At 41.2% G+C, this 17,600-nt stretch overlaps 1 protein-coding gene across 1 annotated transcript; it reads right to left on the bottom strand.

The window, feature by feature from the left end:
- Positions 1 to 1,224: 1,224 nt before the first annotated feature.
- Positions 1,225 to 12,318, bottom strand: LOC143888679 (uncharacterized). The gene is made up of 3 exons (XM_077393108.1): positions 10,593 to 12,318; positions 9,451 to 9,527; positions 1,225 to 1,269 (listed from the first exon to the last, which is right to left on the bottom strand). Exons 1-3 carry the CDS (start codon positions 12,316 to 12,318, stop codon positions 1,225 to 1,227), a joined length of 1,848 nt encoding a protein of 615 aa, XP_077249223.1.
- Between the last annotated feature and the right edge of the window lie 5,282 nt (positions 12,319 to 17,600).

Below are 17,600 nucleotides of genomic sequence, written 5' to 3'. Positions count from 1 at the left end.
CTTAGTGGAGAGTCCATCATTATTGCTCTTAGTGGAGGGCCCATCATGTTTCTTAGTGGAGAGTCCATCATTATTGCTCTTAGTGGAGGGCCCATCATGTTTCTTAGTGGAGAGTCCATCATTATTGCTCTTAGTGGAGGGCCCATCATGTTTCTTAGTGGAGAGCTACCATCATTGCTCTTCATAAGAGGCCTCACAAGAGGCCCCACTGAGGCCCCACAACGCGGGCCCCACAATGTGGGCCCTCGGTTGATTCGATTTTAAACAAATGTTCAATGCGGGCCCACCAAACGAGTCCAAATTTAATCAAAATGCATCATGCGGCCCCACCAAATGGGTCCAACTTTCTCGATCCAAATTTAATCGAAGCACCCAATGCGGGCCCACCAAACGGGTCCCAATTCTCTCTGGTTTAGATTTTTCTGAATAATCCTTCTCAACATTTAGCGGGAAAATACGAAACACGACGGAAACGACCAAAAATATTTAGAAATGTAACAAACGGATGCGGGAAAGAAAGACATTGGAAAACCGACGGAAAACAAACCCTAATTTCTTTATCGATTAAGGTAGAGCAAAATGGGGTGTCTACAATATCATATACACATGATAATATTTCTATATCCCGCCTTGAAATCAGACAGTACTCATGTCGATAATATCGAACAGAGTAGTCATCTGATCTCCTTCTTCCTATTAAACAATTTATTTAAATAAAAATGAATGAGTATAATAAGCTTTGAGATAATCTCACCTGAACAATCCATTTATTACCGTCTTCGAACCCTAACTCAAAGCTTAGTATGAAAGAGAAGTATTAAATTTCCAACAAATTATAAAAACACATTAAATGATATTTTCAATTTGTACAAATTTTAATACATAACAGGGCATCAACTTGTGCAGATTCAAATGTAAAAACTGCGAGAGTGAAATATAAGTAGATTTGTGAGAGTGAAAGTTTTGAATTGTACAGCCTGGTCTGAGAATATGGTTATCTTGACACAACACTATCCACTGAATTAAAATGAATTAACACTGACCTTACCCTATATACTGGGACATTATATTGAGTAAAAATGATGAACTTAAAATCTATATAGTTGTACAAACTGACTTAACAAGAATAAAAGAATCAATTAGAATAGTGTGACCACCAGCTTACTTCTAATCTAAAGAAAATGATTTTAACCATATAGCATAAATACTAATCCACCCTGCTCTTTATTCTTCTCCATAGAAATATATTCTTATATCAAGATACTCTACCTACAATATAAGAGTATACATAGCCAATGATAGTAAAAACAGGCATGAGTAAATAACATCTTGAAAAAGTATGAACACAGAATCATGCAACAAATAGGGACATATAGCAATTCACACAGACTGAATGGAAAAATCATGATATAGCAAGGCAACTGTCGTGATATGACAAGGCTTAATAGAGGAAATCACTTGCCAAATCATATCAAAAACTGCAAAGGATGGAAAATGGTGAAGAAAATACAGATCCGAAGTATTCTGAGCAATATAACAGGGTTCATTTTTTTTAAACAAGTAGATCTAAGGCTTGAAGAAGGAGATCATAGCTAAACTCATGGTAGACAAGAGAACAATGCAAAAATTGAAGAAAATGAAACATGAAACGAATTGTTACCTTTTCTCTTGAATTCTAGCCCTGATCTTGCCTCTTGCTCTGGATTTCTTTCACCTCTGCTCGGATCTGAGCCCTTTTTCCTTCTTTTTCTTTGCTCTCAGATCACAGATCTCTTTTTGCAATTCTTCAAATTATCGTGCTTAGCGTTGCCGCCATTAGAGCTTTGGATTGCGGCTCTCCGATTGAAGATCAGATCTCGGAGAAGATGAGCTAAACCGCACAGATCTAAGAATTTTTAAAAAAAAATAGAGGACGAAGTTAGGGTTTGAACGGATTTTTCTTTCTTTTTCTCCTTTCTCAGATCTGGAAATCGACTCCCTCCTCCCTCTTTCTCAGATCCGAATTTCTTCTTTTAAGTTTTAATTTTTCTCAAGCTCCTTTGATTTCTCTCAAATTCCCCTCTCTAATATCAAAGGAATTGGCCGAAGTTCAGGTAGGGTTTAAGAATGGCAGAAACAAAAATTGGTAATAACTAGAGCTAATCGAAAGGAAGAAAACAGATAAATGAATGAAGAATAATCTGACCGGAGCTCCGGCAAGCTCACCGGAGAAGGAGATCGGAGGAGAAAGGTTAGGGTTAGTAGATTTAGGGAAATCTCGGTTTCTCTTTCATTAGGGTTTGACACAAAGGTATAGACAAAAGCCTAAGGCTCTACAGAAGAATAAGGAAGATGAAGACCGAGAGGATATCGACCGGAGCTTCACCGGATTTTCACCGAGGAAGAGGATCGGAGAAGAAAAGAAAAGAAATGTTAGGGTTCTATATGCAGAAAAGAAACAGATCTAGGTTTCTAAAAGGTATGGCTGAGAAAGAAGAAGATGAAGATAGAACAAGGTAGAAAACTTGACCGGAATACGATCGGAATACAACTGGACTTGGCCGGAGGTCAGCCGGAGAAGGCGATCGGAAAATATGGGTTCGGGTGAGATCTGTTTTTCTCCCTCTCTCTCTGCGAAAATATTCTCTTTTTCCTTTTTTTTTTAACGAGAGAAAAAATGTGATATTTATAAGGGATTTTGGTGATTGATATCCACACTATCAATTTTGATTGGCGCGCGGTTGCGCAAATATTGATAAACGCACAGTGCAATCGTGTCCTATTCGGACCACGATCTGCACCGCTCAGGATGAATTCACCCCCTCTTTTCTGGTTACACTGCGGACACTCTCCCATCTTGTTCGCTAAGCAAACGCGCTCGGAATTCGACGAAATTTTACAGATACCTAGCTGGGACCCTAAGCTAGCCTAGGGTGAAGTTTGAGACCCTACCTAGTTGATTTGATGGGTTTTTAAACAAAATTGGAATGTTTAGGGCACGGTCAAAATGGGGTGTCTACAGATGCCCCTCTTTGGCAGAGCGTGCTTGTCGCGCGAATGTCAAAGCTGAACAGACAACATATTTTGACTGGCCCAAAATTGAAGAGTTTAAAATTTTTTATTTTTGATTTTTGAAAATGATATCCACAAGATAACATGGTGAAATAGCCTTGCACCAGACTCTGACTCTGCGAACGCTGGTGAGATAGCCTCTCTCCAACTCTTAACTCAGTACATATTGACGAGATAGCCTCTCTTGCAAAACATTAAAGGATAAATTTGATTATGAATGATCTTGAAATTTGAAGAGAAAATGAATCTGGATGCCGTGTGAAAACGGTCTTGAATGCCGTGTGGAAACGGACTTAGAATGCCCTGAATGCCGTGTGAAAAAGGATTTGGAATGCCATGTGAAAATGGACTTGGAATGCCATGGCGAAAACATTTTTTTTTTTTTTTAAATCTTTCAAATGGTGAAAGAAATGACCAAACTCCAAATCGCGGAGCCATTGGCGAAAACAACTTTTAAAATCTTTCAAATGGTGAAAGAAAGGACCAAACTCCAAATCACGGAGCCATTGGCGAAAACAGCTTTTAAAATCTTTCAAATGGTGAAAGAAATGACCAAACTCCAAATCGCGGAGCCATTGGCGAAAACAGCTTTTAAAATCTTTCAAATGGTGAAAGAAATGACCAAACTCCAAATCGCGGAGCCATTGGCAAAAACAGCTTTTAAAATCTTTCAAATGGTGAAAGAAATGACCAAACTCCAAATCGCGGAGCCATTGGCGAAAACAACTTTTAAAATCTTTCAAATGGTGAAAGAAATGACCAAACTCCAAATCGCGGAGCCATTGGCGAAAACAGCTTTTAAAATCTTTCAAATGGTGAAAGAAATGACCAAACTCCAAATCGCGGAGCCATTGGCAAAAACAGCTTTTAAAATCTTTCAAATGGTGAAAGAAATGACCAAACTCCAAATCGCGGAGCCATTGGCAAAAACAGCTTTTAAAATCTTTCAAATGCTGAACGAAATGACCAAACTCCAAATCGCGGAGCCATTGGTAAAAACAGCTTTTAAAATCTTTCAAATGGTGAAAGAAAAGACCAAACTCCAAATCGCGGAGCCATTGGCGAAAACAACTTTTAAAATCTTTCAAATGGTGAAAGAAATGACCAATTTTGATCGATTTCACAAGGTGAATAAGTCATTCTTTGCCAAGAATGATTGAAAATGCATGATCTTTGCTGAAGATAAAACTCAAAGAACTTGAAGAAAATTTCAGGTATTAACCCTTTTAAAATGAGTGAAAAGCATTTTGCTAAGGGTTTGACGATTGCAGGAGCAAATTCTAAACTCTATTAGGGATAAAATTTTCTGAAAACTAGACTTCAAAAGAAAACAATTTGATTGAAGAGCCTGACTCAAAGATTATGCTCAAGCTTCTCTGGTTTTCATTTGCTGAGAATAGTTATCCCAGTTATCATCACGCTTGATATCTTTTATGACGTAAGTTATAAAAGATGCCCCTAGTATGAAATACTTCCATGACAGATTCGTAAGAGAGCAAAACACAGGAAATGGTCAAAAATTTTCATTTCATTGAATACTTGAGGTTACAAAGCTTTCAGGTTCACAGGCTGTATCTGCCCGACAATTGCCTTTCAATTCTGACGATCTCTGCCATTTCATATGGGCTTGAAAGCCTGCCATATGGACTTGAGAATCAATCATCTTCGGAACTTCACTCTGCTGCGCATCACCCTTGAGGGGATACAAATTCATCATTTTTTCATCACCCCAGCCTTGGGAGGAATATTAACCACACAGGACTCTGAAATTTGACCTTGACTCAACATAGAAAAAGACTTGGACAACCAGCAAATGAGAACTTCGACGGGCACAAAGACTTAAACTCTAAGAGAGACTGAATCTGCTTCTTAGTCTGATAAGTATTTTTTAAAAATGGTACAGTCTACCACTCTTAAAATCTTTTGAAAACCGTATTTAAAGGTGTTTCATTCCTTTTTCCGGTATTTCCATCATGGTTATTATTCCCTTGGATTGCTTAGTCTTAACCCCTTAGCCTTGAGAGTGTCAGAAGAATTTCTGTCGGTGCTTACTCAGACTTTGAAGTAGTGCTGCCGAAGAAATGAAAGTCTTGCTGGCTTTCAGAGGTTCTGTCCTTTATGAAGTCACTGCCATGACCAAATTGCCTATTCAGGTTTTCGATTTGGCGGACCACATGCCTTAATTTTTGCCTAAGCCGCCCTTTCAGGTTTTCAGCTTAGCGGGCGAATGACCCTAACTTTTGCCTAGACCGCCCTTGCGGGTTTTCAGTCTAGCGGGTCTAAGACTCCATTATTATTTTATTTTCTTTCTGTTTCTCTACAAACCTGGGCTTAAGTACACCATAAGGACTTTTAGGTAGGCTTGGGTTCAAACAGGTTAACATTTGGTAAGTTTTCATGTATTTGACCGAATCTGGCCCTCCAGACTGCCTACGTATCCCCAAAGAAATGGGAATCAGGTCCGCGTAGTTCGCCCATTTGGGTTTCAAAATTTGTTTTTTTTTTTTTTTTTGTTCTTTCTTTCCTTCTTTTTTTTTAAGGACTTGAAAGGTTTGAAGGATTTGACCGAACCCGAATTAATTAGGCTACCTACGTACCCTGTAGAGAGGGATCAGGTCATGACGTAGTTCAGGCTATTATCTTTTATGACGCAAGTCATAAAAGATGCCCCCGGTTTGAGTTTATCAAAGAATGAAAGTTTTTTTTTTTATTTAGGCCCAAAGTGTTTGCAAATGGTTTTTGACTTTGAGGTTGTTGGCTTTTGAGCTCTGATCGATCAAAGACGGCCTCCTGGTGTATCTAAGCATAGTACTTTTTTAGTTGGTCCAGGTTTGTAGGTTCTGTTAATTTTTCTCCATTTTCATTAAGGAGTCTTACGGCTTTTCCAGGCAGGACTTCATCAACAATGTAAGGACCAGACCAATTTGGTCTGAACTTTCCTCTGGGATCAAACACCGGTGCTCGGTAAGACTTTAAGACGAGATCTCCTGGTTTCAGGTCCCGGACCTTGACTTTCTTGTTAAAGGCTCTTTCAATTCTTCTCTGATACCCTTGGATGTGATACAAGGCTCTCAGCCTCTTTTCATCAATCATCTGCAATTCCTGATGTCTGGCTTTGGCCCACTCAGACTCTGGCAGATTCGCTTCCATCATAACTCTTAGAGACAGGATTCTCACTTCAACAGGGAGGACTGCTTCCATTCCATACACCAGAGAGTACGGAGTTACACCTGTAGAAGATCTGATCGATGTCCTGTAAGCCCACAAAGCAAAAGGAAGCTTGTTCGACCAGTCCTTATAAGTCTCGGTCATCTTACTGATTATGACCTTGATATTCTTATTCGCTGCTTCTACAGCCCCGTTTGTCTGCGGTCTGTAAGGAGATGACTTATGATGCTTGATTTTAAACTCTTCGCACAGGCGCACTACTTCTTTCTTGAAATGAGATCCATTATCAGAAATCAATTCATGAGGTACTCCATATCTGCAAATGATATTCGCACGGATGAACTTCGCAACTGTATTGGAAGTTATGGAAGCATATGAAGCAGCTTCTATCCATTTCGTGAAATAATCAATGGCCACCAAGATGTACTCGTGCCCACTTGACGATTTGGGATAGACTTTGCCAATGATATCAATTCCCCATACTGAGAATGGCCATGGCGAAGTCATAGAATGCAGCTGTGACGGAGGCACATGAATAAGATTCGCATAGACTTGGCATTTATGACATTTCTTCACAAATGCGAAACAATCTGTTTCCATTGAGGGCCAATAGAAACCAAGTCTAAGGATTTTCCTTGATAGCATTTTTCCATTCATGTGAGGACCACAAACACCTTCATGTGTTTGTTCTATGAGCTCTGCAGCCTGATCTTCATCAACACACAGAAGCTGAATACCGTCAAATGACCTTCTGTACAACTCTTCACCACAAATGATGAAGTTGGCAGCGAACTTCTGAAGAGTTTTCCTCTCTTTGCTGGAAGCTTCAGGCGGATGCCCCTTGCCCGAAATGAAATTTCTGATATCTGTATACCATGGCTTTCCATCTGGACACCTGGCAGATATTTCAATGGCATTCACATGTGCTGGAGCCCATTGCAATCTTACAGCTAAAGGTTGAACCTCCATTGTAGCAGAAATGTCCAACATTGATGCCAGAGTAGCCAGAGCATCAGCAAAGTGATTTCTTGTCCTCGACAGATGAGTGAAGGTGACATTCCTGAACTTTTTGACCAGAGATTCGAGATAAGTGTGATATGAGATCAACCTCGCCTCTTTTGTCTTCCAATCCCCATTTATTTGACAAATGATCAGGATTGAATCTCCAAATACATCGATGTCTTGAATTCGCAAAGCCAAAGCTGCCTCAAGTCCTGCAATGCATGCTTCATATTCTGCCATGTTATTGGTGCACTCAAATTGCAACTTGATGGATAATGGAATGTACTCCTTCTTTGGAGATACCAAAACAGCCCCTATTCCTTGACCATGATTATTGACAGCTCCGTCAAAGTACATAAGCCACTTGGAACTCAGAGTCTCTTCTTCAATGTCCATGATCTCCTCATCAGGAAAATCAGCTTTCAGAAAAGCATTCTCTTCAATAGGAGCATCAGCCAGCTGTTCAGCAATGATCCGTCCCTTAATTGATTTCTGAGTAACATAAGTGATGTCAAACTCAGACAACAATAGCAACCATCTAGCTGTTCTTCCAGTAAGAGCAGGTTTTTCGAACAAATACTTTAACGGATCCATCCGTGAGAGCAAAAATATCTTGTTCGACAGAAGATAATGTCTAAGCCTTTGAGTCGCCCAAACCAATGCTAAACACGTCTTTTCCAAGACAGTGTACTTGATTTCATATTCCAACATTTTCTTACTGATGTAGTAGATGGGCTTTTCTTTCTTAGACCCGGCATCTTGCTGAGCAAGCATACAACCCATTACTGTATCCGTGATAGACAAATACATCAACAACGGTTGACCAGGAATGACTGGGGATAGAACAGGCGGCAAAGACAAGCATTGCTTGACCTTTTCAAACGCTTCCTGACATTCTTCATTCCATTTCTTAGAGGAATTCTTTTTCAATAACTTGAAGATGGGTTCACACGTCATAGTTAAATGAGATATGAATCTCCTCAAGTATTGCACTTTGCCAAGGAATCCACGAATCTGCTTTTCTGTCTTTGGTGGTTGCATTTCTTGGATAGCCTTGATCTTCTGAGGGTCCACTTCGATTCCTCTTTCACTGACCATGAATCCAAGCAACTTCCCTGACGTGACCCCAAATACACATTTATTAGGGTTCAAGCGAAGCTGAAACTTTCGGATTCGCTCAAAGAACTTTCTCAAAGCGATTGTATGCTCTGGCCGAGTCCTGCCTTTGACAATCATGTCATCTACATAGACCTCGACCTCCTTATGAATCATGTCATGAAGAAGAGTAGTCGCGGCCCTCTGATAGGTGGCACCAGCATTCTTGAGACCAAATGGCATCACTCTGTAGCAATATGTCCCCCACTGAGTAATAAATGCCGTCTTCATCATGTCCTCAGGCGCCATTTTGATCTGGTTATACCCTGAGAATCCATCCATAAAGGATAAGAGTGCATGTCCAGCGGTATTGTCAACCAAGAGATCAATGTTCGGAAGCGGAAAATCATCTTTCGGACTTGCCTTGTTCAAATCTCTGAAATCGACACACATCCTGACTTTCCCATCCTTCTTGGGCACCGGTACAATATTCGCAAGCCATTCAGGGTACTCAACTACTTCGATGAATTTCACTTCGAGTAGTTTCTTAACCTCGTCATGAACTTTCAACTCCCATTCTGTTTTAAGTTTCCGGAGTTTTTGCTTCTTCGGCTTGATGCCCGGGATTAGAGGTAATTTGTGTTGGACAATATCCTCGCTCAATCCCGGCATGTCGTCGTAAGACCAAGCAAAAACTTCCTTAAACTCTTTTAGCAAGGTAATTAATTCTTCGCGCTCCTCAGGAGATAAAATTTTGCCAATTCGTATTTCCCGAATTAAAGTTTCATCACCTATATTTACAGTTTCAATTTCCTCTTCAAGTGGTTTAGCTCGGTGACTCTCCTCTTGTTGAATCATATGTTTGATTTCAAGAGGAGTTTCATCGGCTTCCTCATTAGAGGGGGAGTCTTGATTGTTATTAGTAGTTACTTGATCAAGTTCAGAAGCAGAATCAGCAGAAGAGACAAGTAAAGGAATATAAGCAAAAGAATATTTTATTTCATCAGAATCAATGATTACATCAGATGACTCGCCCACATCAGGCGTTACAGACTCTGAAACAGAATGAAAAAATAAGTCGACATCAGTATCGACACAACCAGAAATATACACAGACGAAGAATCAATGAATACGTCCCCAGACTTGGACTCGACACCATCAATGACAGACTCGTCACCCACTCCAGAGGTAGACCCGACCTCTACAGTACCTGCATCAAAAGAAAAGTTAGAAATGACAGACTCTGGGACGGACTCAGAAACTGACACAAATTTTGAAACAACTGACTCTTTTGAAGGGACTGGAATGTACTGAGGGATTACATGGGGTATAACCTGTGACGTCCAGTTATCCAGAGGTCCCTCGGCTGGGGTGATATAGTCCTCTGGGTTCAGAAAAGGTGCATCTCTTCCAATCATAGCAATGACTGGTGCCTCAGTTTGAAACAAAGAATTCAGGAGTTCTGGCTCAAAGTTCTCAACCCAGTCTGAGTCTGGTTCCTCTGTCACTACTGCCTCTGTAATCTGCTTACTGTAAAATTCTGCTGGCAGCTCATCTGCAAAGAAAATCTCAAGACCCGGCAGCTTGGTCCCATTCTCATCATACCATGGCTCTGAGAAACCATAATAAGGGCAATCAGCTCCCTCTTTTCGGAATCTACCATTCATGACTTTGCTGAAAGGTCCCATTGGAAACTCTAAACCTTTGCGGCGACATTCTGCCCATTTAAACATGTAGGCTCTCATTTCTCGCACCTCCTTGCGAGTCGGCTTGTATCCCAACCCAAACAACCCATCAGATGCTTTCAACTCGGGCCGCTCAGTCGGACCCTGCATATTCTTCCCCAAACCTGCCCCTGGGAGATACCCAAATCGGCGCATCATCTTGACTACCCGAATATTGGTGCTAGAGAGAAACATAATTTCTTCACTCATAGCCTCTTTCATGGTGATAGCCGAAACTTCCACTGAAAATCCTGTCAGACTGATATCTCTTGTGTTTTCAGTAACAAGCTCTTGAGATATTTGTCCAACTTCCGGCTCGGGATCTCCTTTGACTGTGATCACCCGATTGTTTCGAATGAATTTCAGTTTTTGATGAAGTGTGGAAGGGATAACTCCAACCTTGTGCAGCCAAGGTCGACCAAGCAACAGACAAAAAGAAGTCTTGATATCTAACACCTGAAATTCAATGTCAAAGGTTTCTCCTCCAATGACAATCTCAGTAGCCAACGTTCCAATCACATCCCTTCGGGTACCATCATATGCTAGTATACCCTGCTCAGACGGAATAAAATCTTCAGGCCCAAACCCCAGAGTAGTGGCAGTGCTCAAAGGACACACGTTCAAAGCTGACCCATTGTCTACCAGTACTTCTGATACTTTCTCCTGATTGCAAAGCAGGGTAATCTTGAGAGGACGAGTATGATCCTTTCCTTCTGAAGGCAAGTCCTCATCTGAGAAAGATAAGGCTTTTGAAGCCTTGGTCATGGCCACCAAACCGACCAGCTCGTCAGGAGTGATCTCAACTGATACCTGGGACGAGTTCAATTCACGAAGTACACCCTGTCTGTGCTTCGGCGATGCCATCAATAAACCCCAAATGGACACATTAGCTTGTGTCTTCTTGAGCTGATTCAACAAGTTATCTTCTTCTTCCTCAAGCCTCTGTTTCTGCCTCTGACTATCAACCCCTCTTGCAACTTCAGCGGGATTATCAACTCTGAGTTCAGCTGGCTTAAAGACTCGTCCACCCCGTGTGACGTGGCGGAGTTCATCACATTGATCGTTTAGGAGTAACAGATCTTCATCATCTATCTTAAGGATGTATGGGGTTTGTATCTCTTCTTCCTCATCATCACTCACCCTTAAGACGTACAGAGATTCGGATTCTTTCTCTTCATCCTCACACTGGAAAACATATGACTGGTTTGATGGCCCAGCCACATCAGGGTCGTTCCAGGATAAAACATACGGCCTTTCGGATTCTGCCCACTGATCTTCTTCTTCAAATTTCCAGACATAGGGTTCTTCGGATTCCACAGCACATATGAAGGAAGCCGGATCAATGACAGACTCCTCGACGCAAATGACATTGACCGAGGATGGAGGCGGCATTGCATGCGTAGGAAGGGGGTTTCTAGTTACATTTGGTAACTCGATTGACAGTTCCTTCCTATCGATCATGTTCTGAATTTGGTGTTTCAAAGCTAAACACCTGTCAGTGATATGGCCCGTGTTGCGGTGATAATCACAGAACTGATCCTCTCTCCAGGATCTCGGCAACGGGTTGGGAGGAGGCTTAATGTCAGGCAGCTTGATCTTCCTGTCCTTCAACAGCTTCTTCAAAGCTACAGACAAAGAATATGGAAGGGGATCAAAATGACGAGGAGGCTTCTGCTCCATCGGCGGCCTTCTCACTTCAGTGACTACCTTGGGTGGGGGCCTGACATAATTGACATTATGTACTTCCTTTGGCGCCATCACAGGTCGCTTCCCTTCTCTGACATCAGACGGAATTCTTGATTTCAGGCCTTTAGCCAATGCATCTTCTATCTGAGTCCCAGTCTTAATGAGATGATTGAAATCGAGGAAATACTGAATAGCCATATGATGATAATATTGCGGCGACAAATTTTTCACCACAATCTTGATTTGATCCTCATCTGACAGACGATGAGTCATTTGTGCTGCTTTCCTTCTCCATCTGCGGATGAAGGAAGTAAAAGTTTCATTATGGCCTTGTTTCAAAGCCTTGAGATCTCTTTTGGTCACATCGATCCCCTCCTCCATGGAGAATTGTTCGACAAACCTATTTGCAATATTCTCTAGAGTTCGGATCTCCTCTGACTTTAAGCTCAAGAACCACTTTTTAGCCACTCCGACCAAAGATCTGGGAAATAATAAAGCAACTTGCTCCGGAGATAGACCATGCTGTTGTAAAAGCGGAAGAACTGACATTAGATGGCTTCGAGGACACCCGGTCCCATCGTATTTATCCATGTCTGGAACTTTGAATCTAGGAGGCAATGTGACTCCTGGATACAACATAAAATCGGCCATGTTCAACTTCTTCGGGCCTTGAAATTTTATGTTTTCCACCTCTCGGGCCAACATATCCATTCTGTCCGCTATCGCTTTGCCCTCATTGGCTCTATCTATATTGGGATGGCAATTCTCTTCTGCATACTGCTCATCATCAATATTGTCTTCGACATTTAAAACAGCAGGTCGGGCCATTGCAGGGGGGGAGGAGGTATAACTGAAGGGTGCTGAGCCACATGTTCTTTAGAGGTAGATTCTCTATCATTTTTCAGACGGGCTATCTCCTCATTCATGTTATTCATCTGCTGGAGCATAACCTTCATCATCTCACTCATCTCAGCTATAGCGTTTGCAGATTCAGCCATCTGTTCAGGAGTAAATTGGACGGGCGAAGGGATTTCCTGGAGATTGGAGAAAGGTAATGCAGGGGAGGTAAAAGAAATTGGTGAGGAAGAAAAACGACTCAGCCTGGAATCAGCGGACTGACGGGACCAGGTTGATTTTGAAACAAGGATTTTCTTAGGAGCAATGGTTGCTCAATTAAGAATCCTGAAATGGAAGTATAAGCACTAGATTAAAATTTTGATAATCGAGATAAACTATTTTGATCAAACAATGACAAAAGAAACAAAAACACACTTTCATTAACAAAATTCAAATTGTGATTACAAAGGATGAAAACTATTGTTCTCTGATCACAGCTGGATAAGCAGACTGACAATGATGTGAAATGCAGAAATAAAATAAAAAAACAAAACATGATATAGATTTTCAAGGTTCCTCAATCCGAGCTCTCTTGCTCACGGGCTCTTCTGGTAACTCTTTCCGATGGACCTTAGATGATAAAGCAAATCTTTTATATGTAACCTTATTTCCCCAAGCAGCTACAATAGACTTTATGAGATCGGGAGTAAGCTTTTCGCAAGGAGGAGGATTTACAAATCCGGGAGGACATGGATTTCCCGTGATCTGGTAAAGTAAACGAGTGGGTGCATAAAAGGTTGACTTCTCCAAACCCATAAGATACACAAATGGGTGTGGGTAAGTACTAGTGATAACGTATAAACATGAATGACTCACCCAGTGGAATTGATCCTTCTCCACGTGCTGCAACCAATTATGCCACTCATCAATGGATTTGGGTTTATTGGCCATTGGTTGCCACGAAAGGTGATCCTTGAGGGTGTACTGAAGGGAGCTCCGCGGCCGAAGGATGGTGAGTTTTTCACAAAGCCACAGATAAAGCAGTTTGACACACCCATGGAAGTTATCTTTAACCTCTTGCCGAGCAATAAGATCCAGCCCAGAGAAGGTTTCCGCTAGCATGATTGGGACATGATTCCTTCCTTCGCTAATTTGGTCGACCACACTCAGTAAAGTCACTGGGGCAATACTGGAGTCTTCACGAATAACGTGACGTGCAAGGACACCAAAGATTAAAGCATTGCGCCGACAATTTTGAAAACGGGAATCGGTAGGGTCAATGCTTTTAGAAAAACGCTCAATGAGGTCATTGAATTGCACGTACGTTTCCTTGAAATAGGGTATAGCATCAACAGTTTTGTTCTCGAAAAGCTTACAAAAAAGGGAACGAGGAGACGCTATACTCGAAGGTTGGATCCAGAGTCCCTCAGGTGGGAGTTCTAACAGGGCGCACCAATCCTCGAATATAGGACAGATTTCAAAGGGACCTAATTGAAAAACATGAAGAATAGGATCCCAAAGTTTTGCAGCTGCTTGAAGAAATTGTCAGTTCACACCGGATGCGCTCAAATGATTAAACGTGCTGATGAACCTGTCGGCCATACTCCACTCTGTATGTTCACGCGGGAGAGCTCGAATTGACTCACTTATCCAAACCTTCATCACTTTGTTCGACATGATTCAACCTGATCACAGATAGGATAAGATCAGAAAAGAGTGAAGATGATCCTGAATAATGAAATAACAGGGATAAACTTGACCAGTCATATGGGAAGGATACAACTGGCGACACTGATTTTGCTCATCAATAATCATAGACTTTCGAATAGATCAGAAAAGTAGACCACGGCCACAAAATGACAGAAGTAGGTCATAGACTGGATCTCAAATCTGATGATGGACATTGACAACTGTATGATCAAGACGATCGATAATGGTAGATCATGGTCACAGAGATAGCGGACAAACCATCAACCACATCTAAGACAAAGCATGCAAATAGCAAAATCTAACACAATGAGTAATTTCCATACACAGCATGAACCTTTGGCACATCAAAAGAATGAGTACACAGTCGAAGGATAATATACATATATGACATGTATCTGTGTACTCAACCCGAATGAACTCATGATCCGAGGGAAATGAATAGATCATTGGCCATAAGAAGATCGATTATAGACCACTAATTAGGTGACTTTGAGATAATGTACATACAAGTGATTAAACCAGGAATCCCTCATTGGAAAGGAGGGTTCTAATCTAACCGAACGACCAAACCGAAATATACAGAAAAGATTCGTACAATCTGAAGACGAAATGACAGATATAGCCCCAACACAAGTAGAGGAAACACTATCAAATGCATCAAAAGATTGCAAATAGGATGAATCAGATTTGGAATATCTACTGCAAAAAGGGCCTAATCTGAACGACCGACTCGACAAATAGGGTATGTACAAGAAGATGGCAAAACTGTACATCGACTCAATGAGTAATACATGTACGAAGGAACACTACCATACACTCAGGAGACAAAAACATAGACCATGATCAGGATAAAGACCGGGGAAAACGATTAACCATTTTGGAAGACTGAAGAATGAAGCTATGTAGCTGACAGTTAGACCAGAAAATTCTATTGACAGACAGACCCTGGTCTAACAGGTTAGCAGAAAGGCCGATCAGGACAACGAGGAATCAGGGATTAGACCATGGCCATAAAAGGTGATGAACAAAAGTCATTGGCCAAACCCACAATTGAAAGAACAAGCAAGCTCTAAATGATGATAACGGATCAGAAAATCTTACGGACATAAACCTAAGATACTGGAATAATCATATGATAAAAGGTTACAGGGTAGATCATGACTCGGCTGACGACCAAGAAAAGGCAATGGTCACCGACCAGGTCTAAAGAAAAGCATGACTGCGATATATATAAAAAAAAAACTTAATATAGGAGACAAGTCCTAATCTAAGAATAGATATAACACATGCTCGTACATATATACATACATACCCTAACCAGGGGCACCAGCCCTAACCTGATCTAGTAGAGCCAAGAAAATCTTGACTCGAAAATGTCTGTGAGTGAATTAGATAACGCGGCGGATAATCACGATGTGACTTACCCTTCTACACTACATGGGTGGGCTGGCTTCTATCCTAGGCTCACATATGCTGGTCGCACATATTCGTCCTATATGAATATATATATATAATGTCCTAGCAAGGGTTCCCTAATTTTGGTTCTAAAGGGAGCAGCTAATATATATACATAATATAATGAAATAAAAGTAAGGCCCGGGCATTTCTGCAGGGTACTATGCTTATGACCATACCCTTGATGTATAATGCCAGCACACCCAACATTATACAGAGTATGTTCATCGCTCATCGGCTGCTGTAGAACACCAGCACACCCAGTGTCTACAGCTGCAGCTCTGGCGCATAGCTTGGAAATAGATACAATAGTACTAGTAGGGTAATGACATCCCATCTGGCACGCATTGTATCTATCCCGTGGAGCCCATAATAACAAAATCAATAAAAGAAAAACGAAAATAAAAAATGATGTATGTTGTGTAGTGTGTGAATCCCTTGTTTTAAACACCTATTTGGTGCCCCTGGATTCTAAGCGATTACATTCTCATTTATAATGATTTTAGCTCAAAATTCTTCAAAATTAATAACAAATGGCATTTTAACAGAGTTAGGCAATGTTCCAAGAACTCCCCAGCAGAGTCGCCAGCCTGTGGACCCCGATCCGAGAGAGGGTGCGGTGAGGGACGTACCCCCACGCGCTAACAGTCTCTATGGATCATCCACGTGAATGGAGAGCTCTACCAAGGAACTCTCGAAAGAAGTGCCCCTCACAGCATGAGTGGCGATACAAAAGGTGAGATACCTCTCGATTCGGGGACTAGCCCAGATTCGAGGCGTACCTTAAACAAAGAAGAGTCGCCATCCAAGGAAAAAGGCAAATGGGCCTTGGATCCCATACTATGCTCTGTTGCAACGGATAACCAGAGATATAAAATAAGGTTCGTGCCTGGTTACGAATTCGGAAGGTCTAAAGAGCACCTCATCCGCCCAAGTGCAAACACCTGGTCTCTTATGCCATTTACTTAATAATTTTGAAGAGCTTTGGGCGAAAATCATATGAAATAGGAATGAATATCTCCGAGAAGACGTCTATCTAATCATGCATGTCTCGGAGATGAAATCAAAGGCACACAAGATAAAATAAAAGAAACATGTGTCACATAAGCATAGCTAGGTTATAAGTGACATGCCTAATGGGTGTCTAAGTTCTGATGAACAAACACATGCATGACACACCAAAAAAGTATAAGGTCTGCGCAATAAAGTAAGAAAACACTGCAAAACATAGAAAATGACTCGATACCATACAACCCTAAAACTCTAATCTATACCTAGGCCCGAGTCTTTAGATGATCTGATGTTCATCCAAAGAAGCCTACGTATCCCCGCCTCCACGAGAATCAAGGCAACGTAGTTCTTCGCACCTATTCTAAGCTATGATGCCTAAGACATCTAGACCTCTATCCTAGACTCGATCTAAAAGACCAGACTAGTTCTTAAAGCTTCTTGTGTGATTATTTAAATTCTAATGGATTGTAGATTTTAGGACACCCTATATGCTCTAACTAAATGCAGGTTAGCTCTAAGCTAATGCAGGTGGTTCCTATAATCTATGTGTAACTAAGCTGTATATCCTAAAGAAAACAGTAGGATCTATCGCATCTTAAACCTAGTCATCAATTGGCGATGTGGATCCCCAACTGACCGGACGGAGGCGTAAAACTCCTAGCTAGGACTCACTCCTAACTCTAACACAAACAAATAAAATACACAACAAACAAATAACGAACAAGGGAGCAACTCCTGACTCAAAAACTCTCTAACTAGGACAAATTCCTAACTCTAGAGGAAGATCTTTTCGAAGAAAACAATATTTTGAAAGATTTTTGTAATTTTGAAAGATTTAAAATGCTTATTTTTAAAGGTTT

Source organism: Tasmannia lanceolata, unplaced genomic scaffold, assembly GCF_043159265.1.
Source record: "Tasmannia lanceolata isolate RefF3 unplaced genomic scaffold, GAP_Taslan_0.1 ptg000012l, whole genome shotgun sequence".
Taxonomy (NCBI): Eukaryota; Viridiplantae; Streptophyta; class Magnoliopsida; order Canellales; family Winteraceae; genus Tasmannia; species Tasmannia lanceolata.
Note: the sequence above shows the minus strand (reverse complement) of the source record. Positions and strands in the feature narration are given on the sequence as shown.

Coding starts and splice junctions, on each gene's coding strand:
- LOC143888679 (XM_077393108.1), bottom strand. CDS start 12,318: ATGGATAAATACGATGGGACCGGGTGTCCTCGAAGCCATCTAATGTCA. Junction 9,528..10,592: donor TTTTATTCCGTCTGAGCAGG/GTATACTAGCAT, acceptor CTTTTGATGCAG/GTACTGTAGAGGTCGGGTCT. Junction 1,270..9,450: donor TCGAGTCCAAGTCTGGGGAC/GTATTCATTGAT, acceptor CTTATATTGTAG/GTAGAGTATCTTGATATAAG.